This window comes from Pseudophryne corroboree, chromosome 4, assembly GCF_028390025.1.
Source record: "Pseudophryne corroboree isolate aPseCor3 chromosome 4, aPseCor3.hap2, whole genome shotgun sequence".
Lineage (NCBI taxonomy): Eukaryota > Metazoa > Chordata > Amphibia > Anura > Myobatrachidae > Pseudophryne > Pseudophryne corroboree.
In genome coordinates this window covers 95231207-95257360 of record NC_086447.1, presented here as the reverse complement: position 1 = coordinate 95257360, position 26154 = coordinate 95231207, and the positions used below count along the sequence as shown (strand labels likewise).

General features: G+C 47.7%; 1 protein-coding gene across 4 annotated transcripts in view; it reads right to left on the bottom strand.

Moving 5' to 3' along the window:
• ATAD2B (ATPase family AAA domain containing 2B) overlaps positions 1 to 26154 on the bottom strand; it is a 204523-nt gene that overhangs the window by 89664 nt on the left and 88705 nt on the right. For all 4 annotated transcript variants that reach the window (XM_063915299.1, XM_063915300.1, XM_063915301.1 and 1 more), the window contains exons 12-13: positions 3542 to 3716; positions 1313 to 1401 (exon numbers count right to left, since the gene is read on the bottom strand). In XM_063915299.1, the coding sequence (XP_063771369.1) occupies positions 1313 to 1401; positions 3542 to 3716 (264 nt within the window). The remainder of the gene's footprint in view (positions 1 to 1312; positions 1402 to 3541; positions 3717 to 26154) is intronic.

Here is a 26154-nt window from a genome sequence, read left to right as displayed (position 1 = left end):
TCTGTACTGCCGGGGAAGCATGACCCTTCCACTTGACACCGCTCAGTCTGTGGTTTTCCTGCTACCTCCATTCCCCTGCTCAGATCATGTCACATGTTGTCCTGTCCTCACTCGCACAACTCATCTTGTGACATACTCTGTGCTGCTGGGGTACCCTGCTCCTTACACTATACACCTCTGCAGCTTCCTCCCGACTCCATTTCCCTTCTCACATGCTAACCCTGACATTTACATGAAACCCTGTGCTCTCTAAATCACCTGTGTCAACAGTTCGCTGCTCCCTACTAAGGGCATTCAATTCCCTGCAAAACCCCGGAAGATTTCCAAGCATACTACTGACCGATTCCCCAGGGACAGCCGTGCAGCGTACACGGCGCCCGGGAATCAGCATACTCCATTATGGAGTTTAGCCCGCCCCCCGGACTCCTATTGGCCGGCGAGTGGGCTTAGCTGTAAAATGGCTTATGCTGCGGCCGGGAATCAGCGCTGGGGCTGGCGATCCCTGCGGACATCGATTGTCAGGCGATTACCTCGCCCTGCCCCATCACCTCAATTTAAAAGCACACCCCCCTAGGGTGTGTTTTTAAATTGAAAGCTTGCCACTGAAGGGGTTAGAGGTTCTCAGACCCAACCTTAAATTTTAATTCACATAGGCATACGTGTTTCATGACTACACCTCCTCCCATTTCTTCTATCAGTAGGTGTCCCCCAAGGTTGCAGTGTCGTCTACTGATGCCGCTATGTTTATAAACCCTGTATTTGTCCTATATTGTCTTCAACTATAAGTCACTATTTTCCTGTTCTGCTTATTCGTTTATGTACAACAAACCAACATATTACACCCTAATAAACGTCACTTAGAATACCAGTAGAAAACAACCATTCATGTAGCACCTACTGTATAATGTAACGTTACCGTCAGCTCATATAACAGCAGCTAAATATTATATTCTCTCTCCCCCTTTCCGATGCCACAAGAGTGATTTTAAAAGAAGGGGAGATGGCCATCATTTACACTTTGCAGGTAACTTCTAGCTGCGGCATGTTTATATGAAACAGACCACACCGGAACAACTTCTGTACTTTCCATTCCAGAGAGAATGTAGACTGATGATCTATTCATGCACCTATAGATCTCCAGCCCTAACCAGGAATTATACTTCAGTGTCCAGACACTGCACACAACCAATATTTATTACACTGCACATCTTTTATTGAAAGGACGTTGGTTTCAATGTAAATAGTGACACAGGATTTGGATTGTTCATCAGACCATCCGGTAATACTCCCATATCCCCCAATAAACGCTTACCTGTGGATCTGATCCTGCCTGCTGGATCGGACTGGAGCCAGCCCGTCTATTTCATCAAAAAATATGATAGACGGTCTCATCACATATGCCTGTAACAGCAGATAACACAGGGTGACTATACGATAGATATAAAATGGAATCACAAACCATTAACACCTGCTGCAGCCATGGCACAGGTCACTTACAGTAACTAGGACTAGACCAGTGGAGAACATGTGTGGTAGCCCATAGCAACTTCTAACATTCAATCAAATATTAACGGATCAGTCCGAAGACAAAGAAAAATCTGATTGGCTGCTCTGGGTCAGAGAACAAGTTGATTTACGGTCTGATGCACTGCAGGTCTTTATTAATGCACAAACATAAATTCAGATTTATACAATAAAACTCAATGTTATCTTCCTGGTGCCTCCATTCCCCTCCTCTCATAACACACTCTGTGCTGCTGGGGAAACTGCTTCTTCCACTATATAACTCTCAGCCTGCGGCTTCCTGGTGCCTCCATTCTCTTTCTCACCTGATGTCACTGAACCTGTCACATGCAGCCCTATCCTCACTAACACATCACTCATCTCCTGATATACGCTGTGCTGCTGGGGACAATGCTTCTCCTAATCTCTCTCCTGTGGATTCCCATCTGACTACTCTCTTACTCTGATCATAAAAACCTGTTACACATAGTGGTGCTCTGACAAACATAAATGGACATTTCACTGCCTTACAGGCAAAGCTGGTTCTGTACATGAACACATCAAACATCCCCGGAAAACAACGAGCTGAAAATGTAGCCATGTTCATCTTTGCTGCACCATACAGGCGTCCTGGTTGTGCCATACAAATAGTGCAGGCTGGCGAAGTAAGGAACAAAAGGATCCACAGCATGCAATACACAGCTTCACCACTGGGTGGCGATTGTTCCACTAATGAAAACTTCAGTCCAGTGCTGAATAGCAGCGGCTGGATATGGCACTACTGAATCCTGCACAATGTAGCAACCCCTGACAAGCGGGCCAGTGTACAGTAAATACGGTAGTTTTTTTGTAATACAATAATACTGCAGGACAGAGTACAAAATCACCGGTACGGCAGGCACCCAGTGCGCTGTATAAAATGATCCCTACATTAACTAGGAATGTTAACACAGAAAAAGATTTGCTCTGCATTGCCGATGCACATACAAATAAAGCACAGTTCAGAGTTCTACACAGCTCTCTAAAAAGAAAAAAATCATTACAATCAGCGACAGAGTTGGGACACAGCACTACAAAAAATAAATTTAAAAAAATGACAATGAGCGAATGTATATGTGTGCATATTCGAGTCTATATAGGAAGCCTGACAGAGCTTGTTTTGTGAAAATTAGAATAAAAAGCTGTGAATGCTACTTTTTACACAGATATACAAGTGCGTCCTTTGCAGGAATCGAACCTTAGCTCACTGGCATGGTAACCATCGGCAATACCACTATGCCAGGCCTGGCCAACCTATGGCTCTCCAGCTGCTGAGAAACTACAAATCCCCGCATGCCCTGCTACAGTATTACTTTTAGATCATGCTAAATCTGCAAAAGGGCATGCTGGGATGTGTAGTTTTACAACATCTGGAGAGCCACAGGTTGGCCAGGCCTGCACTATGCCAAGAGAGCCACAGAGACAGGTGATGTGATGTCGCTTATTGCAAAGGGTTTTTTTATTTTATTTTTATAGTGCTGTGTCCCCCAACTCTATCACTGATTGTAATAAAAAAAAATTCTTTAAGAGAGATGTGTAGAACTCTAAAACTCTGATTTTGTTCGGGTGTGTTGGAGACGCTGAATAAATCTTTCTGTGTTCACATTTCTATTTAATGTAAGGATCATCATAAAAAGATTGTGTGCCCACTGTGCCTTAGCTGGGCACATCAGAAAACAGAACTGGCCATCCAGCAAAACAAAAAACGTATGGGGTGTGTGCATGTGACTGTGTGGGTCATCAGTCAGGGACCAATTGCAACCCGCAACCTTCTGATCCCCGCAGCTGTGAAAAGGAGTGTGTGACAGGGATGACCAATCAGAAGCTGCAGTCATGGAAAGTTAAAAAGCTTCCAATTGGCCCTCCCAGCGGCAAACATTTTCTGGGTAGGTGGTAATGTACCTGAACTACATTAAGGTTTTATGGGATAACTGTACAATAAATTATAAGATTTAACATTTGAGCAAGATTACAATAAAACATTTGAGGAATAACTTACTTGGTCGAATAGAAGTCGCAGCTGACGCTCGGACTCGCCGACCCACTTACTGAGGCAGTCGGCACCTTTACGCATGAAAAACGAAACCTTTCTGTTGCCTTGACTACACTCATTGGCAAGGGCTCTTGCAACCAATGTCTTCCCTGTCCCAGGAGGGCCATAAAACAGGCATCCCCTAAAGAAAATAGCAAGAGTGTCACTGAACATCTTGCAAGAGTTGCAGCATCTTCAGAGTACTAAAATATTGTTTAGCAATCAAATTGGTTTGTTTTTTTTAAACATAATAATACTACTACTACTACTAATAATAATACTAATAATACTACATCAGAGATTGCTGGGAAGAGCAGTGCTTCTCTTCTATCACACTGGGGTATTTCAGGAGCCAGAACAGAGATCTGACAATCCCAGTGTGCTAGCAAACACTAGAAAAGTAAACAGATTGCTGGATTCATATAGATGACAATGACAACAAACATGCTGTTTGTTCTTAAGGAGATCGGGGGCCTCTGCCTCTATCCTGTATGTGCGGTCACGGCCCAATTCTGGCCTGCGTCTCCAACTCTGAGCCCTCCTGTGCCTGTTACCTGCAACAACTACTTCCTCACTGGTCCCTACCAGCTGATCCACAGCTCCCCACAACCAGCACAAGTGACCCGTTCAATCATGGTCCTGTTTTAAGGCTCCGCCAGCATCCGAGGCCTTCAGCAATACGCCAGCCCTTGTACCCACTACCAGAAAGGGAATGAAGCCAACTGAATTTGATTCTCCTCTGCTCTTCCTATTAAAGAGAAGGACCATCCAGGAAAACAGGGAACGACTTCACTACAAACCACATATTGGGTATCCCACCCATTGTAACCACCTAAGACGGCTGCAGCACCTGGTGTTTTTGCGGTTGGGAGTAAAAAGCTATGGCTGAAATGAGGATATTGGCAAACCGATATTTTGTTGTTGATTTGATGGATAATATCTCCACATAACACTTATCCTGGCCATTGTAAAATTTGTAGTGTCCCAAGATGGCTGACCCACTTGGCACTTTAATGGGTAGGATGAACGATCCGTGGAACTTATAACCTTATGTTTATCTAGGTGTTTATAGCCCCTCAAAATGTACTCATACCTCCACATATTACTCACGCCCCTTCCCTAGCAGTAACATCCTTTGCAAAGTGCCCAAGATGGCTACCTCGTCTGGTACTTTCGCCAGTACGATAAACAACCCATGGAATTTAGGATTTTGGAGTCTATCTATTCACCAGCTGCAACCATTGTAGTCAGGATGGCAGCCTTCTTTGTAACAATAGTTTCCTACTATTCCAGTTTAGGAAGGTCTTAAGAGAGCTGAATGCAGCAGTAACTGAGAGGAAGGAAAATCAAGAGAGCTAGTGGAAAGTCATTATAGAACTAAACAAAACTATTTAACCCTTAAGGCTTTGTAAAATTACAACGTGTATACCCAAGTTAATCAATATGGGGTTTAAGGCCAGTATATAAAAGTAACTACTACAGAACAACAAGGATCAATTTAATATTTGCAATTTGCTGTCAGATGAAAAAATAAATAAATCCCTTCATATGGAAATGCTTTTACATAAAACCGTAAACCCGTTTCATGAAAAACTTCTGGCAGATTTAAAAACAAACAAAAAAAAACCCTACAATTCCGATTTTGATATTATAAAAAGCCGTCGGAGATGAAAGCTGAGAAGCGCATCACTGGTCCGTAGAGCTAAGAAAAGGAAAAACAATAACATTGCAACTCTTGTTCCGCCAAGGAACGTGGAGCGGCGCGCACAGACACACAGTAAATAAGCTTAGTCACCGGATCAGTGGGCAGCACATCTAATGACAGGGCCGGGGATAATACAGGGCTCCGCAGAACAGCGCCTCTTTAGAACAGGTCACTGGCGTGATGGAGTAATATTAAGCACAAGCAGATCCCAAAAATGGGCCTTACATTAAACGGATTCTTAACTATATCTGCCACAAAAAGCAGGTTTATATTTCTCCCTTTTTTCTTAGTAATATTTAAAACATTTACATTATTTTGTGTCCGATATAATGAAAACATAGAAAGCGCCTAAAGAAACCACAGAGGAAAGTGTAAAGCGTTAGAACACGCTGTGTTTAATGAATTAGTCCGGCTCCATTGCACCTACAGCCATTAATAGGGAAACAGGTAGAGCAATACAGTATGGCACAAAGCAATGTCACACATGTAGCATTATCTGGAACAGGAGACCGGGTACACAACCCTACAGGGCAATGACTTGACATGTGACTACCAATATCTTATTCTCATTGTGTCACACACTCCATACCTTATAGGAGCATTTACCTGTTACTATTAAACGGACTGCTGCATATGCATTGGCCATATAAGATGATAGACAGGTTTCATTACAGCCACATGACTAGCTAGCCAGCAATGCCAACAAGGCTTCTCGAATATTAAACTGCTCTATACAAATCTTTCAGTGTCCGGAATTACGGGACAGTTAGAAGGTGCACTGCTTACCCAAGTCCCTCGGTCCCATGCTTACCCAAGTCCCTCGGTCCCATGCTTACCTAAGTCCCTCGGTCCCATGCTTACCTAAGTCCCTCGGTCCCATGCTTACCTAAGACCCTCGGTCCCATGCTTACCTAAGACCCTCGGTCCCGTGCTTACCTAAGACCCTCGGTCCCATGCTTACCTAAGACCCTCGGTCCCATGCTTACCTAAGACCCTCGATCCCATGCTTACCTAAGTCCCTCGGTCCCTTGCAACTGTGGTAGCATCGGGCATCTTTCTTTTGCATCTTTTTACCAGAAAATGCAATGGGACTAGGACGCACCAGGAGACTCTGCCGATTCATTTCATATGTAACACTTGTATATCTGTGTGCGACTGAGTCTGTATAGGGAGTAGAGAGGAATTTGGCATGGAAAAAGCTGTGGCTGCTGCATCGTAGCACTTTGTATGCGGAATCATAGACTCAGACGCACACAGATATCCAAGTGTCACATATCAAAGTAATCAGCACAGTCTCCTGGTGCGTCTTAGTCACATCACATTGCAAAAAATAAGAATTTACTTACCGATAATTCTATTTCTCGTAGTCCGTAGTGGATGCTGGGGACTCCGTCAGGACCATGGGGGAATAGCGGCTCCGCAGGAGACAGGGCACAAAAGTAAAAGCTTTAGGATCAGGTGGTGTGCACTGGCTCCTCCCCCTATGACCCTCCTCCAAGCCTCAGTTAGGATACTGTGCCCGGACGAGCGTACACAATAAGGAAGGATTTTGAATCCCGGGTAAGACTCATACCAGCCACACCAATCACACTGTACAACCTGTGATCTGAACCCAGTTAACAGCATGATAACAGCGGAGCCTCTGAAAAGATGGCTCACAACAATAATAACCCGATTTTTGTAACAATAACTATGTACAAGTATTGCAGACAATCCGCACTTGGGATGGGCGCCCAGCATCCACTACGGACTACGAGAAATAGAATTATCGGTAAGTAAATTCTTATTTTCTCTGACGTCCTAAGTGGATGCTGGGGACTCCGTCAGGACCATGGGGATTATACCAAAGCTCCCAAACGGGCGGGAGAGTGCGGATGACTCTGCAGCACCGAGTGAGAGAACTCCAGGTCCTCCTCAGCCAGGGTGTGCCCCTGACCAAGTAGCAGCTCGGCAAAGTTGTAAAGCCGAGACCCCTCGGGCAGCCGCCCAAGATGAGCCCACCTTCCTTGTGGAATGGGCATTTACATATTTTGGCTGTGGCAGGCCTGCCACAGAATGTGCAAGCTGAATTGTACTACACATCCAACTAGCAATCGTCTGCTTAGAAGCAAGAGCACCCAGTTTGTTGGGTGCATACAGGATAACAGCAAGTCAGTTTTCCTGACTCCAGCCGTCCTGGAAACCTATATTTTCAGGGCCCTGACAACATCTAGCAACTTGGAGTCCTCCAAGTCCCTAGTAGCCGCAGGTACCACAATAAGCTGGTTCAGGTGAAACGCTGACACCACCTTAGGGAGAAACTGGGGACGAGTCCGCAGCTCTGCCCTGTCCGAATGGACAATCAGATATGGGCTTTTGTGAGACAAAGCCGCCAATTCTGACACTCGCCTGGCCGAGGCCAGGGCCAACATCATGGTCACTTTCCATGTGAGATATTTCAAATCCACAGATTTGAGCGGTTTAAACCAAATGTGATTTGAGGAATCCCAGAACTACGTTGAGATCCCACAGTGCCACTGGAGGCACAAAAGGGGGTTGTATATGCAGTACTCCCTTGACAAACTTCTGGACTTCAGGAACTGAAGCCAATTCTTTCTGGAAGAAAATCGACAGGGCCGAAATTTGAACCTTAATGGATCCCAATTTGAGGCCCATAGACACTCCTGTTTGCAGGAAATGCAGGAATCGACCGAGTTGAAATTTCTTCGTGGGGCCTTCCTGGCCTCACACCACGCAACATATTTTCGCCACATGTGGTGGTAATGTTGTGCGGTCACCTCCTTCCTGGCTTTGACCAGGGTAGGAATGACCTCTTCCGGAATGCCTTTTTCCCTTAGGATCCGGCGTTCAACCGCCATGCCGTCAAACGCAGCCGCGGTAAGTCTTGGAACAGACATGGTACTTGCTGAAGCAAGTCCCTTCTTAGCGGCAGAGGCCATGAGTCCTCTGTGAGCATCTCTTGAAGTTCCGGGTACCAAGTCCTTCTTGGCCAATCCGGAGCCACGAGTATAGTTCTTACTCCTCTACGTCTTATAATTCTCAGTACCTTAGGTATGAGAAGAAGAGGAGGGAACACATACACCGACTGGTACACCCACGGTGTTACCAGAACGTCCACAGCTATTGCCTGAGGGTCTCTTGACCTGGCGCAATACCTGTCCAGTTTTTTGTTCAGGCGGGACGCCATCATGTCCACCTTTGGTTTTTCCCAATGGTTCACAATCATGTGGAAGACTTCCGTGTGAAGTCCCCACTCTCCCGGGTGGAGGTCGTGCCTGCTGAGGAAGTCTGCTTCCCAGTTGTCCACTCCCGGAATGAACACTGCTGACAGTGCTATCACATGATTTTCCGCCCAGCGAAGAATCCTTGCAGCTTCTGCCATTGCCCTCCTGCTTCTTGTGTCGCCCTGTCTGTTTACGTGGGCGACTGCCGTGATGTTGTCCGACTGGATCAGCACCGGTTGACTTTGAAGCAGAGGTCTTCCTAGGCTCAGAGCATTGTAAATTGCCCTTAGCTCCAGTATATTTATGTGGAGAGAAGTCTCCAGACTTGACCACACTCCTTGGAAATTTCTTCCCTGTGTGACTGCTCCCCAGCCTCTCAGGCTGGCATCCGTGGTCACCAGGACCCAGTCCTGAATGCCGAATCTGCTGCCCTCTAGTAGATGAGCACTCTGCAGCCACCACAGAAGAGACACCCTTGTCCTTGGAGACAGGATTATCCGCTGATGCATCTGAAGATGCGATCCGGACCATTCGTCCAGCAGATCCCACTGAAAAATTCTTTCGTGAAATCTGCCGAATGGAATCGCTTCGTAAGAAGCCACCATTTTTCCCAGGACTCTTGTGCATTGATGCACTGACACTTGGCCTGGTTCTAGGAGGTTCCTAACTAGCTCGGATAACTCCCAGGCTGTCTCCTCCGGGAGAAACACCTTTTTCTGGACTGTGTCCAGAATCATCCCTAGTAACAGCAGACGTGTCGTCGGAATCAGCTGCGATTCTGGAATATTTAGAATCCACCCGTGCTGTCGTAGAACTACTTGAGATAGTGCTACTCCGACCTCCAACTGTTCTCTGGACCTTGCCCTTATCAGGAGATCGTCCAAGTAAGGGATAATTAAGACGCCTTTTCTTTGAAGAAGAATCATCATTTCGGCCATTACCTTGGTAAAGACCCGGGGTGCCGTGGACAATCCAAACGGCAGCGTCTGAAACGGATAGTGACAGTTCTGTACCACGAACCTGAGGTACCCTTGGTGAGAAGGGCAATTTGGGACATGGAGGTAAGCATCCTTGATGTCCAGGGACACCATATAGTCCCCTTCTTCCTGGTTCGCTATCACTGCTCTGAGTGACTCCATCTTGATTTGAACCTTTGTATGTAAGTGTTCAAAGATTTCAGATTTAGAATAAATCTCACCGAGCCGTCTGGCTTCAGTACCACAAATAGTGTGGAATAATACCCCTTTCCTTGTTGTAGGAGGGGTACTTTGATTATCACCTGCTGGGAATACAGCTTGTGAATTGTTTCCAATACTGCCTCCCTGTCGGAGGGAGACGTTGGTAAAGCAGATTTCAGGAACCTGCGAGGGGGAGACGTCTCGAATTTCCAATCTGTACCCCTGGGATACTACTTGTAGGATCCAGGGGTCCACTTGCGAGTGAGCCCACTGCGCGCTGAAACTCTTGAGACGACCCCCCCCACCGCACCTGAGTCCGCTTGTACGGCCCCAGCGTCATGCTGAGGACTTGGCAGAAGCGGTGGAGGGCTTCTGTTCCTGGGAAGGGGCTGCTCTACCCCTGGGCAGATATGACTGGCCTTTTGCCCGCTTGCCCTTATGGGGACGAAAGGACTGAGGCTGAAAAGACGGTGTCTTTTTCTGCTGAGATGTGACTTGGAGTAAAAAGGTGGATTTTCCAGCTGTTGCCGTGGCCACCAGGTCCGATGGACCGACCCCAAATAACTCCTCCCCTTTATACGGCAATACTGCCGTTTGGAATCTGCATCACCTGACCACTGTCGTGTCCATAAACATCTTCTGGCAGACATGGACATCGCACTTACTCTTGATGCCAGAGTGCAAATATCCCTCTGTGCATCTCGCATATATAGAAATGCATCCTTTAAATGCTCTATAGTCAATAAAATACTGTCCCTGTCAAGGGTATCAATATTTTCAGTCAGGGAATCCGACCAAGCCACCCCAGCGCTGCACATCCAGGCTGAGGCGATCGCTGGTCGCAGTAGAACACCAGTATGTGTATATACTTTTTAGGATATTTTCCAGCCTCCTATTAGCTGGCTCCTTGAGGGCGGCCGTATCTGGAGACGGTAACGCCACTTGTTTTGATAAGCGTGTGAGCGCCTTTAATTTTCTATCGGGGGAGACCCACGCATCATCACACACTTCATTTAATTTATCTGATTCAGGAAAAACTACAGGTAGTTTTTTCACACCCCACATAATACCCTTTTTTGTGGTACTTGTAGTATCAGAAATATGTAACACCTCCTTCATTGCCCTTAACATGTAACGTGTGGCCCTAATGGAAAATACGTTTGTTTCTTCACCGTCGACACTGGAGTCAGTGTCTGTGTCGACCGACTGAGGTAATGGGCGTTTTAAAGCCCCTGACGGTGTTTGAGACGCCTGGACAGGTACTAATTGGTTTGCCGGCCGTCTCATGTCGTCAACCGACCTTGCAGCTTGTTGACATTATCACGTAATTCCCTAAATAAGCCATCCATTCCGGTGTCGACTCCCTAGAGAGTGACATCACCATTACAGGCAATTGCTCCGCCTCCTCACCAACATCGTCCTCATACATGTCGACACACACGTACCGACACACAGCACACACACAGGGAATGCTCTGATAGAGGACAGGACCCCACTAGCCCTTTGGGGAGACAGAGGGAGAGTTTGCCAGCACACACCAAAACGCTATAATTTTACAGGGACAACCTTATATAAGTGTTTTCCCTTATAGCATCTTAATATGTAATAATATCGCCACAAAAATGCCCCCCCCCTCTCTGTTTTAACCCTGTTTCTGTAGTGCAGTGCAGGGGAGAGCCTGGGAGCCTTCCCACCAGCAGTTCTGTGAGGGAAAATGGCGCTGTGTGCTGAGGAGAATAGGCCCCACTCCCTTTTCGGCGGGCTTCTTCTCCCGTTTTTCTGACAACCTGGCAGGGGTTAAATACATCCATATAGCCCCAGGGGCTATATGTGATGTATTTTTAGCCAGCATAGGTACTTTCATTGCTGCTCGGGGCGCCCCCCCCCAGCGCCCTGCACCCTCAGTGACCGTTGGTGTGAAGTGTGCTGAGAGCAATGGCGCACAGCTGCAGTGCTGTGCGCTACCTCATGAAGACTGAGAAGTCTTCAGCCGCCGGTTTCTGGACCTCTTCTCTCTTCGGCATCTGCAAGGGGGTCGGCGGCGCGGCTCCGGTGACCCATCCAGGCTGTACCTGTGATCGTCCCTCTGGAGCTAGTTTCCAGTAGCCTAAGAAGCCAATCCATCCTGCACGCAGGTGAGTTCACTCCTTCTCCCCTAAGTCCCTCGATGCAGTGAGCCTGTTGCCAGCAGGTCTCACTGAAAATAAAAAACCTAACAAAACTTTTACTCTAAGCAGCTCTTTAGGAGAGCCACCTAGATTGCACCCTTCTCGGCCGGGCACAAAGATCTAACTGAGGCTTGGAGGAGGGTCATAGGGGGAGGAGCCAGTGCACACCACCTGATCCTAAAGCTTTTACTTTTGTGCCCTGTCTCCTGCGGAGCCGCTATTCCCCCATGGTCCTGACGGAGTCCCCAGCATCCACTTAGGACGTCAGAGAAAAAAAAGAAAAAGATGAATTTTTGGATAAAAAAAAAAAAACACCCGACGCTAGCAGAGTCTAAAAGGATCTGGCACACTGAGAGGAGTCGTTTGGCGCGACTGCAGAAATAATGTCGGAGGACACATCTGTATGCCGTGTGTACACCACTTTTAGTTGGATCTTCTGCTCCAAGGTGGGGCAGGTGCAATGCAGATAAATGAGACAGTGGATGCCCTCGCGGCAGGTGGCAGCTGCATATTATTACATTTTATTTGAAAGGCACAAGTGTTTTGCAGCACCGTAAAAAGGACAGTACAGGGAGACAAAACTTAGCATTACAGTAAAATAAACAACAAGAGAGTACAGGTAACAAAGAGCACCACAATTCTCAAAACATAATACAGCTAAGATGTAAGTAGCGAGGGAGTAATAATCGTAGAAAAAACGAGCCTTTACCAACAGAAATAAAAGCGGGTAAAGATGGTCGCTGAGTAGGGGAGAGCTGCGAGTGAAATGTGTCGAGAAGAGGGTTTTGACAACGAGATGAAAGAAGGCCCTACTCTGAAAAGCGAACAATCTAGTGGGAAGGGGCGACAGACAGATGACATGAGGTGCAAGCAAGCGGGAGGAAGCCTGATGGCAGTATGCAAGGAAAGCCGAGATGTTCAAGGCATGGGGCAGGGGTGTGGAGGAGCAGCCTCAGGACTAGGTTATGCATCAGGAGGGTATGCTTTGATGAATAGGTGGGTTTTCAATGCCCGTTGGAAGCTTTGCAAAATCGGGGGGAGAGTCTAATGGAGCAGGGGAGCACGTTCCACTGAAGGGGTGCAGCAAGGACAAAATCTTGAACTCGAGTATGGGAAGCAGTGACTAGGGCAGAGGAGAGGCGACGGTCATTGGCCGACCATAGGGGGCGGGAGGGAGTATGAAGGGAGAGGAGGTTGGAGATGCAGGATACAGGACAAAGCATAGATGCAGGATACAGGAGGATGCTCACGGAGTAATGTCCGATCGCTGGAAGCAACCACAATTGCTACTGTATTAGGTGTGACCCAGAAAATAAGAATTTACTTACCGATAATTCTATTTCTCGGAGTCCGTAGTGGATGCTGGGGTTCCTGAAAGGACCATGGGGAATAGCGGCTCCGCAGGAGACAGGGCACAAAAAAGTAAAGCTTTACTAGGTCAGGTGGTGTGCACTGGCTCCTCCCCCTATGACCCTCCTCCAGACTCCAGTTAGGTACTGTGCCCGGACGAGCATACACAATAAGGGAGGCATTTTGAATCCCGGGTAAGACTCATACCAGCCACACCAATCACACCGTACAACTTGTGATCTAAACCCAGTTAACAGTATGACAACAGAAAGGGCCTCTTAAAGATGGCTCCTTAACAATAACCCGAATTAGTTAACAATAACTATGTACAAGTATTGCAGATAATCCGCACTTGGGATGGGCGCCCAGCATCCACTACGGACTCCGAGAAATAGAATTATCGGTAAGTAAATTCTTATTTTCTCTATCGTCCTAAGTGGATGCTGGGGTTCCTGAAAGGACCATGGGGATTATACCAAAGCTCCCAAACGGGCGGGAGAGTGCGGATGACTCTGCAGCACCGAATGAGAGAACTCCAGGTCCTCCTTTGCCAGGGTATCAAATTTGTAAAATTTTACAAACGTGTTCTCCCCCGACCACGTAGCTGCTCGGCAGAGTTGTAATGCCGAGACCCCTCGGGCAGCCGCCCAAGATGAGCCCACCTTCCTTGTGGAGTGGGCTTTTACAGTTTTAGGCTGTGGCAGGCCTGCCACAGAATGTGCAAGTTGAATTGTGTTACAAATCCAACGAGCAATCGACTGCTTAGAAGCAGGTGCGCCCAACTTGTTGGGTGCATACAATATAAACAGCGAGTCAGATTTTCTGACTCCAGCCGTCCTTGCAATGTATATTTTTAAGGCTCTGACAACGTCCAACAACTTGGAGTCCTCCAAGTCGCTAGTGGCCGCAGGCACCACAATAGGTTGGTTCAGATGAAATGCTGATACCACTTTAGGGAGAAAATGCGGACGAGTCCGCAGTTCTGCCCTATCCGAATGGAAGATTAGATAAGGACTTTTATAAGATAAAGCCGCCAATTCAGATACTCTCCTGGCAGAGGCCAGGGCTAGTAACATAGTCACTTTCAATGTGAGATATTTCAAATCCACCTTTTTCAATGGTTCAAACCAATGGGATTTGAGGAAATCTAAAACTACATTTAGATCCCACGGTGCCACCGGAGGCACCACAGGAGGCTGTATATGCAGTACTCCCTTGACAAAAGTCTGGACCTCAGGGACAGAGGCCAATTCTTTTTGGAAGAATATTGACAGGGCCGAAATTTGAACCTTAATGGATCCCAATTTGAGACCCATAGATAATCCTGATTGCAGGAAATGTAGGAAACGACCCAGTTGGAATTCCTCCGTCGGAACCCTCCGATCCTCGCACCACGCTACATATTTTCGCCAAATGCGGTGATAATGTTTCACGGTGACTTCCTTCCGTGCCTTAATCAAGGTAGGAATGACTTCTTCTGGAATGCCTTTCCCTTTTAGGATCTGGCGTTCAACCGCCATGCCGTCAAACGCAGCCGCGGTAAGTCTTGAAAAAGACAGGGACCCTGCTGTAGCAGGTCCCTTCTCAGAGGTAGAGGCCACGGTTCGTCCGTGAGCATCTCTTGAAGTTCCGGATACCAAGTCCTTCTCGGCCAATCCGGAACCACTAGTATTGTTCTTACTCTTCTTTGCCGTATGATCTTCAATACCTTTGGTATGAGCGGCAGAGGAGGAAACACATACACTGACTGGTACACCCAAGGAGTTACCAGTGCGTCCACAGCTATTGCCTGTGGATCTCTTGACCTGGCGCAATATTTGTCCAGTTTCTTGTTGAGGCGAGACGCCATCATGTCTACAATTGGTCTTTCCCAACGGTCTATTAACATGTTGAAGACTTCTGGATGTAGACCCCACTCTCCCGGATGAAGATCGTGTCTGCTGAGGAAGTCTGCTTCCCAGTTGTCCACGCCCGGGATGAACACTGCTGACAGTGCTATCACGTGATTCTCCGCCCAGCGAAGAATCTTGGCAGCTTCTGCCATTGCACTCCTGCTTCTTGTGCCGCCCTGCCTGTTTACATGGGCGACCGCCGTGATGTTGTCCGACTGAATCAACACCGGCTTTCCTTGCAGGAGAAGTTCCGCCTGGCTTAGAGCATTGTAGATTGCTCTTAGTTCCAGAATGTTTATGTGAAGAGACTTTTCCAGACTCGTCCATACTCCCTGGAAGTTTCTTCCTTGTGTGACTGCTCCCCAGCCTCTCAGGCTGGCGTCCGTGGTCACCAGGATCCAATCCTGAATGCCGAATCTGCGGCCTTCTAATAGGTGAGCCTTCTGCAACCACCACAGAAGTGACACCCTTGTCTTTGGTGACAGGGTTATTCGCAGGTGCATCTGCAGATGCGACCCTGACCATTTGTCCAACAGATCCCTTTGGAATATTCTTGCATGGAATCTGCCGAGTGGAATTGCTTCGTAAGAAGCCACCATTTTTCCCAGGACTCTTGTGCATTGATGTACTGACACTTTTCCTGGTTTTAGGAGGTTCCTGACCAGATCGGATAACTCCTTGGCTTTTTCCTCTGGAAGGAAAACCTTTTTCTGAACCGTGTCCAGAATCATTCCTAGGAACAGCAGACGAGTTGTCGGGATTAAATGGGATTTTGGAATATTCAGAATCCACCCGTGTTGTCTTAGCACCTCTTGAGATAGTGCTAAAGCTGTCTCCAGCTGTTCTCTGGACCTTGCCCTTATTAGGAGATCGTCCAAGTATGGGATAACTAATACGCCTTTTCTTCGAAGAAGAATCATCATCTCGGCCATTACCTTGGTAAAGACCCGAGGCGCCGTGGACAATCCGAACGGCAGCGTCTGAAACTGATAGTGACAGTTTTGAACAATGAACCTGAGGTACCCCTGGTGTGCGGGGTAAATCGGAACGTGTAGATACGCATCCTTGATGTCCAAGGATACCATAAAGTCCCCTTCTTCCAGGTTCGCTATCACTGCTCTGAGTGACTCCATCTTGAACTTGAACTTTTTTATGTAGAGGTTCAAGGACTTCAGATTTAGAATAGGCCTTACCGAGCCATCCGGCTTCGGTACCACAAATAGAGTGGAATAATACCCCTTTCCTTGTTGTAATAGGGGTACTTTGACTATCACCTGCTGAGCGTACAGCTTGTGAATGGCTTCCAACACCCTCTCCCTTTCGGAAGAGACGGTTGGTAAGGCAGACTTCAGGAAACGATGAGGAGGATCCGTCTCTAATTCCAACCTGTACCCCTGAGATATTATCTGCAGGATCCAGGGGTCTACCTGCGAGTGAGCCCACTGCGCGCTGTAATTTTTGAGACGGCCCCCCACTGTCCCCGAGTCCGCTTGAGAGGCCCCAGCGTCATGCTGAGGTTTTTGCAGGAGCCGGGGAGGGCTTCTGTTCCTGGGAAGGAGCTGCCTGTTGGTGTCTCTTCCCTCTTCCTCGTGGCAGGTACGACAAGCCCTTTGCTCTCTTATTTTTGTAGGAGCGAAAAGGCTGCGGTTGAAAGGTCGGTGCCTTTCTCTGTTGGGGAGTGACTTGAGGTAAAAAAGTGGATTTCCCGGCAGTAGCCGTGGCCACCAAGTCTGATAGACCAACTCCAAATAACTCCTCCCCTTTATACGGCAAAACCTCCATGTGACGTTTTGAATCCGCATCGCCTGTCCACTGTCGTGTCCATAAGGCTCTTCTGGCTGAAATGGACATAGCACTCACCCGAGATGCCAGTGTGCAAATATCCCTCTGTGCATCACGCATATAGATAAATGCATCCTTTATTTGTTCTAACGACAGTAAAACATTGTCCCTATCTAGGGTATCAATATTTTCAATCAGGGATTCTGACCAAACTACTCCAGCACTGCACATCCAGGCAGTTGCTATAGCTGGTCGTAGTATAACACCTGCATGTGTGTATATATTCTTTTGAATAACTTCCATCTTTCTATCTGATGGATCCTTAAGTGCGGCCGTCTCAGGAGAGGGTAACGCCACTTGTTTGGATAAGCGTGTGAGCGCCTTGTCCACCTTAGGGGGTGTTTCCCAGCGCGCCCTAACCTCTGGCGGGAAAGGGTATAATGCCAATAACTTTTTTGAAATTATCAACTTTTTATCAGGAGCAACCCACGCTTCATCACACACGTCATTTAATTCTTCTGATTCAGGAAAAACTGTTTGTAGTTTTTTCACACCATACATAATACCCTGTTTTACGGTATCTGTAGTATCAGCTAAATGTAACGTCTCCTTCATTGCCAAAATCATATAACGTGTGGCCCTACTGGAAAATACGTTTGAATTTCTACCGTCGTCACTGGAATCAGTGCCCGTGTCTGGGTCTGTGTCGACCGACTGAGGCAAAGGGCGTTTTACAGCCCCTGACGGTGTTTGAGGCGCCTGGACAGGCATTAATTGATTGTCCGGCCGCCTCATGTCCTCAACTGACTGTTTAAGGGAAGATAAACCATCACGTAATTCCACAAATAAAGGCATCCATTCTGGTGTCGACCCCCTGGGGGGTGACATCTGCATATTTGGCAATTGCTCCGCCTCCACACCAATATCGTCCTCATACATGTCGACACCACGTACCGACACACACCGCAAACTCACAGGGAATGCTCTAATGAAGACAGGACCCACTAGCCCTTTTGGGGAGACAGAGGGAGAGTCTGCCAGCACACACCACAAAGCGCTATATATACAAGGGATATCCTTATATTAAGTGCTCCCTTATAGCTGCTTTAATATATATATATATAGCCATTAATGTGCCCCCCCTCTCTGTTTTACCCTGTTTCTGTAGTGCAGTGCAGGGGAGAGACCTGGGAGCCGTTCTGACCAGCGGAGCTGTGACAGAAAATGGCGCCGTGTGCTGAGGAGATAGGCCCCGCCCCTTTTTCGGCGGGTTCTTCTCCCGCTATTTTTCCAGTCAGGCAGGGGTTAAATATCTCCATATAGCCCCTATGGGCTATATGTGAGGTATTTTTAGCCTTGTATAAGGTTTATATTTGCCTCTCAGAGCGCCCCCCCCCAGCGCTCTGCACCCTCAGTGACTGCCCAGTGAAGTGTGCTGAGAGGAAAATGGCGCACAGCTGCAGTGCTGTGCGCTACCTTATGAAGACTGAGGAGTCTTCAGCCGCCGGTTTCCGGACCTCTTCACGCTTCAGCATCTGCAAGGGGGTCGGCGGCGCGGCTCCGGGACCGGACTCCACGGCTGGGCCTGTGTTCGATCCCTCTGGAGCTAATGGTGTCCAGTAGCCAAGCAGCAAATCCACTCTGCATGCAGGTGAGTTTACTACTTTCCCCCTAAGTCCCACGTTGCAGTGATCCTGTTGCCAGCAGGACTCACTGTAAAGAAAAAAACCTAAACTAAACTTTCTCTAAGCAGCTCTTTAGGAGAGCCACCTAGATTGCACCCTTCTCGTTCGGGCACAAAATCTAACTGGAGTCTGGAGGAGGGTCATAGGGGGAGGAGCCAGTGCACACCACCTGACCTAGTAAAGCTTTACTTTTTTGTGCCCCGTCTCCTGCGGAGCCGCTATTCCCCATGGTCCTTTCAGGAACCCCAGCATCCACTTAGGACGATAGAGAAAAAGTGGATTTCCCGGCAGTAGCCGTGGCCACCAAGTCTGATAGACCAACTCCAAATAACTCCTCCCCTTTATACGGCAAAACCTCCATGTGACGTTTTGAATCCGCATCGCCTGTCCACTGTCGTGTCCATAAGGCTCTTCTGGCTGAAATGGACATAGCACTCATCCGAGATGCCAGTGTGCAAATATCCCTCTGTGCATCACGCATATAGATAAATGCATCCTTTATTTGTTCTAACGACAGTAAAACATTGTCCCTATCTAGGGTATCAATATTTTCAATCAGGGATTCTGACCAAACTACTCCAGCACTGCACATCCAGGCAGTTGCTATAGCTGGTCGTAGTATAACACCTGCATGTGTGTATATATTCTTTTGAATAACTTCCATCTTTCTATCTGATGGATCCTTAAGTGCGGCCGTCTCAGGAGAGGGTAACGCCACTTGTTTGGATAAGCGTGTGAGCGCCTTGTCCACCTTAGGGGGTGTTTCCCAGCGCGCCCTAACCTCTGGCGGGAAAGGGTATAATGCCAATAACTTTTTTGAAATTATCAACTTTTTATCAGGAGCAACCCACGCTTCATCACACACGTCATTTAATTCTTCTGATTCAGGAAAAACTGTTTGTAGTTTTTTCACACCATACATAATACCCTGTTTTACGGTATCTGTAGTATCAGCTAAATGTAACGTCTCCTTCATTGCCAAAATCATATAACGTGTGGCCCTACTGGAAAATACGTTTGAATTTCTACCGTCGTCACTGGAATCAGTGCCCGTGTCTGGGTCTGTGTCGACCGACTGAGGCAAAGGGCGTTTTACAGCCCCTGACGGTGTTTGAGGCGCCTGGACAGGCATTAATTGATTGTCCGGCCGCCTCATGTCCTCAACTGACTGTTTAAGGGAAGATAAACCATCACGTAATTCCACAAATAAAGGCATCCATTCTGGTGTCGACCCCCTGGGGGGTGACATCTGCATATTTGGCAATTGCTCCGCCTCCACACCAATATCGTCCTCATACATGTCGACACCACGTACCGACACACACCGCAAACTCACAGGGAATGCTCTAATGAAGACAGGACCCACTAGCCCTTTTGGGGAGACAGAGGGAGAGTCTGCCAGCACACACCACAAAGCGCTATATATACAAGGGATATCCTTATATTAAGTGCTCCCTTATAGCTGCTTTAATATATATATATATAGCCATTAATGTGCCCCCCCTCTCTGTTTTACCCTGTTTCTGTAGTGCAGTGCAGGGGAGAGACCTGAGAGCCGTTCTGACCAGCGGAGCTGTGACAGAAAATGGCGCCGTGTGCTGAGGAGATAGGCCCCGCCCCTTTTTCGGCGGGTTCTTCTCCCGCTATTTTTCCAGTCAGGCAGGGGTTAAATATCTCCATATAGCCCCTATGGGCTATATGTGAGGTATTTTTAGCCTTGTATAAGGTTTATATTTGCCTCTCAGAGCGCCCCCCCCCAGCGCTCTGCACCCTCAGTGACTGCCCAGTGAAGTGTGCTGAGAGGAAAATGGCGCACAGCTGCAGTGCTGTGCGCTACCTTATGAAGACTGAGGAGTCTTCAGCCGCCGGTTTCCGGACCTCTTCACGCTTCAGCATCTGCAAGGGGGTCGGCGGCGCGGCTCCGGGACCGGACTCCACGGCTGGGCCTGTGTTCGATCCCTCTGGAGCTAATGGTGTCCAGTAGCCAAGCAGCAAATCCACTCTGCATGCAGGTGAGTTTACTACTTTCCCCCTAAGTCCCACGTTGCAGTGATCCTGTTGCCAGCAGGACTCACTGTAAAGAAAAAAACCTAAACTAAACTTTCTCTAAGCAGCTCTTTAGGAGAGCCACCTAGATTGCACCCTTCTCGTTCGGGCACAAAATCTAACTGGAGTCTGGAGGAGGGTCATAGGGGGAGGAGCCAGTGCACACCACCTGACCTAGTAAAGCTTTACTTTTTTGTGCCCTGTCTCCTGCGGAGCCGCTATTCCCCATGGTCCTTTCAGGAACCCCAGCATCCACTTAGGACGATAGAGAAAACCCAGTTAACATGCAGACCTGGGATGCCCACCGATCTGACTGGCAAGCAGCTGTGGGAGACACAGGGACCTATTATAGCATAACCACAGGCTCCTCCTGGGGGAGATTACAGATGGCAGACACACAGTAAGTGAGGTTTCTCCTGCTGTAGTAACCGGAAAGCCACGCAGCGGAACCTTGCAGCTAATTGAATATTCACCGTGTTCCGTTTTGCATTGTGCTTCATACCGAGGTTTGAGGCTGATGGTTATTCTGAACTACAGGTGTTGTACTATATTAGGAGGCAGGTTTAAAACCAATCTTTCCTGAGAGCAGGGCTTTATAATTAGCCATGTGTTATTCAAGCAGTTAATCCGTGCAGCATGTAGAAATGGCTGAGCTGTCATATGTCCGCTCTGCCTGCTGATCACATCTAACCGCAGCAGCTGCTGCCAGGAGATTTAACCCCCTTCCCAATGGGAACGTTACACATATCTGAATAAACCTCCTATTATAACTGTCACCACAATAAGCCTGTATTTATAACAGACTCCAGCGTGAGCAGCAGTCCTACTGCAGGGCAACAGCGCCCCCTATGCCTCAGTTTGCAGAAGGATAATCTCCTTCACTGTAACTAGGACAGAAATATAAAAGTCTGACTTTTCCATCTGATCTAGGACCACGCTCCAATAGGTACTCGGCAATAGAAGATCAGGGATTACAAGCTTTATGCCTGCCAGATTTCCCCATTAGCAGACGTACTGTCAATGTGACTTTAAGAGACATGGTGGAGATGTACTAAGCAGTGATAAGTGGAAAAGTGAGCCAGTGGAGAAGTTGCCCATGGCAACCAATCAGCTGCTCCGTTTAATTTTATAGTATGCAAATTGTTACCTCAATACTGATTGGTTGCCATGGGCAACTTCTCCACTCTTTTCACTGCTTAGTACACCTGCCCCAATGTCTTATAGTTTAGTTCCAGTGCACTTGTCAGAAAATATCTAATTACTACTCACTTTAGTAATGCCAAGATTGACTTGCTTTGGGGGCGTAGCCTAGCGGGGCATGGAGTAGGTAGTGTATTCTGCTGCGGTCCCCGGCTATATTCTCCTGACTGATCCTCCTGTGCCCCGGTGAACTTGCTTGAAGTCCCTGACCTGTTCCTGAACGCCCTCCTGCCTGAGTGGGGTGTCGAGGTGCTTCTACCTCCGGTTAGTGTGCTCCAGCCCAGTGGTCTCTCCTGACCTGGTACTCCTCGGCTGCATCGGGCGCCATCTTGGAGGTGCGGCTTCCTGTGCTGGCTCTCCTGCCTCCCCGCTGGTCGGACCGCGTTCTACCCGGGCGCCACTGATCCTCCTGCTGCGGCTGCACTCCGGAGTGACCTGCCCGCTGGCTCTCCCCCTGCACTGTGATCTGTCCTCCGGACTCCACTGGGCTGAAAGCCTGCGTGGTGGTCCCGGCGCCAGGAACCAGCGGGACTCCTGCTGTGGGCTCCCCTCTGGCTCTGCACACCGCTGCTGGCACTGTGAGGACGCTGCACAGGCTGTGCAGCTAGCGTCTATTGCTGAACCTCCCCACAGTTCTCTGCTGTCCCTGGCTGTGGTGCCTGCAGAGAGGGAGATACTCTCCGCCATATTGGAAGTTGTTGCTGCTCCCTGGATCCTTGCTGGCTGTAAAGTGGGTGCTGAAGGGAGATAGCTGGCTGCTCTCCCTTTTCTCCTGTTTATCTGTGCCTGCACTGCCTGCTAGGTACTGTACCTGGGAGTGCTCACAAGTCTTATATTGCCCTGCCTGCAGATTATTATTACTGGAGACCTGTGTGTGGCTGTTTCTCCTCCTGGGGCCGGCCCTTTTTCCTATTCTCCTGTGGAACTATATTACTGGACTGCTGTCTGTTGTCCCCCTGATGGTCCGGTGGCACCATCAGTCTGCTGGGGACCGCTTGGCCGATTTGCCCGAGGTAATCAGACCACGGCCTCCTCACCACAGACGTCTCCTTCTAATACGGATTCCTGTCCTCCCTCCCCCGTCATGGCTGGATCTCCTGAGGTTACCATGTCCCAGCTTTTGCAGGCTATCACCGACTCTGAGAAACGCCTTGTAGACAGTGTGGGGGAGGTTCATGTCGATATTTCCTTTATTCGTCAGGATATGCAAAAGCTTTCGGTGAGACGGAAAACTGTATTTAGACTCTGGAGGATTCCTTTACGCCTCTCCCAACTCGTCTTTCCTCCTTAGAATCACAGATGTCAGCCTGTAAACTTAAGCTCACGGATATGGAGGGTCGTCTGAGGAGGAACAATGTACGTTTTGTGGGTCTCCCTGAAAAAGCTAAGGGCTCTCAGCTTGAACGTAAAAGGATTCCTCGCACCTTTATTGCTAAGTTTCTGCACTACAAGGACAGAGACATTGTTCTACGCCTTGCCAGGCTTCAGGGCCCTTTGGATCATGGGGGAAACAGAGTTTCTGCCTTCCAGGATTCCTCCGCTGATATCCAGAAGTCACATTTACAATTCACTCAAGTGAAACAGAAGCTGCGTGAACGTCAATTCCAATACTCAATGTTATTGCCTGCCTGTCTCCGTGTGGTGGCTGGTAATCACACTCACTTTTTGGTTTCTCCTCAGTATGTCTCAGCCTGGATTGATCTGCAACCGGTTCCACAGGCTGCTCCGCCTTGACAGGACATCTGTCTAGATTGCTATGTTTACATACCATTGTGAACCGTTTCCTCTGCTGGGTAGATTTGTCAAGGTTTATTTGTATAGTTATTACAGTGCCACTTCTTTTCTCCTGGGTATTTACTGCATCTGTAATATGCTCGGTTAGGTTACTAAGGGTGCTGCTTGCACCCCTGGAGCCCTTATGATGGTTCAGTGACTGTTCGCATTTTTCACTGGGCTATTTTGTTGATAGCTGGGGGCCTCATGCCCATAGGTTCCGGGAATAGCTGCCCCGTGTTTAGTATAATTTAATCTTCCCAGACTCTTTATTGGAGTCTGGTTGTTTTGGTTCTGGGAATAGGTGTACTTATGCTTGGTTGGGTATGCGGGGTAGTAAGGGTGGGGGTTTTGTTATTTTTATTACCCATGTTTGTTTGCATTATTTACTTTACTGCATTTCTTGATTGGTTGCTGAAATGGGTTTCTTAGATGTTTGGCGTTTACGCTCTCCCGCGGTTAAACGCTATTCATGCTTTTCTAGCTCTTTTGGTGTGTTCTCCCATATAGACATGGCCCTTTTATCCCGTTCCCTCCTTCCATCTGTCTCCTTTGTGGACTATTTGGCTTGAGGGATTTCAGATCACTCTCCCGTACTTGTTTCTTTAGACTTCCATATCCCTAGGGGAGCGTCCTTCTGGAGATTTAACCCCTTTTGGTTGTCCCAGATGGGGGCTGCCTCTAATTTATTGGTGGTATAGGAGGAATTTTTTGTGAATAACCCAGTGTGTGACAATGCCCTTCTGACATGGGACGCTTTTAAGGCCTTTCTGCGGAGCTCTTTAATCTCTAGGGTCGCCCTAATTAAAGTATTTAATAGAAAGTCTGAGGAGGAGTTGGAGAGACGGAGTCTGGAGCGTGTTTATCTACGTAGTGGTTTACTGGCTGATCTTGTGGAGTGGCTGGTCGTCCATAAGCAATGGACGGATCTGCTTCTGGATAAATCTAAACGAAGTTTGCTTTTTCGGGCGCATGATTTCTATGTTCAGTGCCATAGGACGGGAAAGTTTTTGGCTTATTTAGCGAGAGAGGAGTCTTTCCCTACTACTGCATGGTTTGAGGCGAGCGGATCGTACTATGTGTGTTGATACTCCTATTGCTGAAGTATATCAATCTAGAGTGCGTTATTTTACTTTACAGTTGTCTACGTATTTTGAGGAGGCGATACTTCCAGTGCTTTGTTCTGACACTAAACGATTTCTGGATAGTTTGTTTACTCTGGATGAAGTGGAGATTGCGATTCGGTCCTTTCCTAACAATAAGGCCCCTGGGGTGGACGGCATTGCCATTGAATTGTATATAACCCATATAGGTTTTTTTGCGCCTAAGCTTCTGGAAATTTTTAACTCTTTGATGGCTGTTGGTTCTCTTTCCCCCTCTATGGCAGAAGCATTAGTGGTTTTGATTCCGAAGCCGGGTAAGGATTCCTGTTTGCATGATTCGCCTATCTCCGTACTTTCTACTGATATTAAGATACTGGCTCTATGTCTTAACACTGTGGTACTTGAAATAGTGCCAGGCACTACTGCCCTTAATTTACGCCGTCTTTTTGCTTATATGCAGTTGGCCTGTGAGGGGATGGACGATGCGGCCATTGTTACCCTGGATGCTGCCCGCGCATTTGACTCTGTGAAATGAATATATTTATGGGATGTATTGGCAAGCTTTGGTCTGGTCTGGTCCCGAATTTTATAGCTTGGGTTAAACTTCTATACTCTTCCCCGGCTGTTAGGGTAAATGTCAATGGTTTTACCACAGACTTCTTTCTCCTAGAGAGAGGAACGCGCCAGAGCTGCCCCTTGTCCCCTTTGCGCTGGCAATGAAGTCGCTGGCATGTAAAATTAGAGCATCCTCTGCCATTAGGGGCATCAAGGTTGTAGATTGTGAGGAAAAATGTGTCTATACACTGATGACCTGATTCTCTTCCTGTCTGATATGGCTCATTCTTTGCCTCGGCTCTTTGAGCTGGTTGAAGAGTGGCTTTTATTCAGGAATCCACATCAACTGGGACAAGTCGGTGGTGTTCCCATTTCTTTAGTCTACCCTGCAGCCCCCCCACTTATGACTTTCCCATAAAATGGTGCTCCCAATTTAAGTATTTAGGCATTCAGATTTCTCATTCTCTGGCTGATTTTATTGCACTGAACCCAACTCCCCAAATTGTACGATTGCGAGAAAAATCAGGCGTTTGGCAGAAACTCCCATTATCCGTTACGGGCCAGGTGAACCTTGTCAAAATGATTGTTCAGCCGAAGTTCTTACATAAAATTACACAATGCCCCACTCTATACTCCCCTCTCCCAATTTCATCTCATTACCTCTTTTATTTGGGTCTGGAAATAGGCAAATAAGGTATATACGTTTGGCGCCGATATCTCAATGAAGAGTAACAATATGTATAAAAAAAAAAACAAATTTTTTTAATGATGAACAATAAAAGGTACAGTACAATTCATTATCACAATGCACTAGCAATAGAATAAAGTGACTTGGTGCATTTCCATAAATCACAGTACCATCAAGTGACACAGTGCATGGGGATCATCAATTTGTACTTAGGTCTCTCACCCAGTAGAG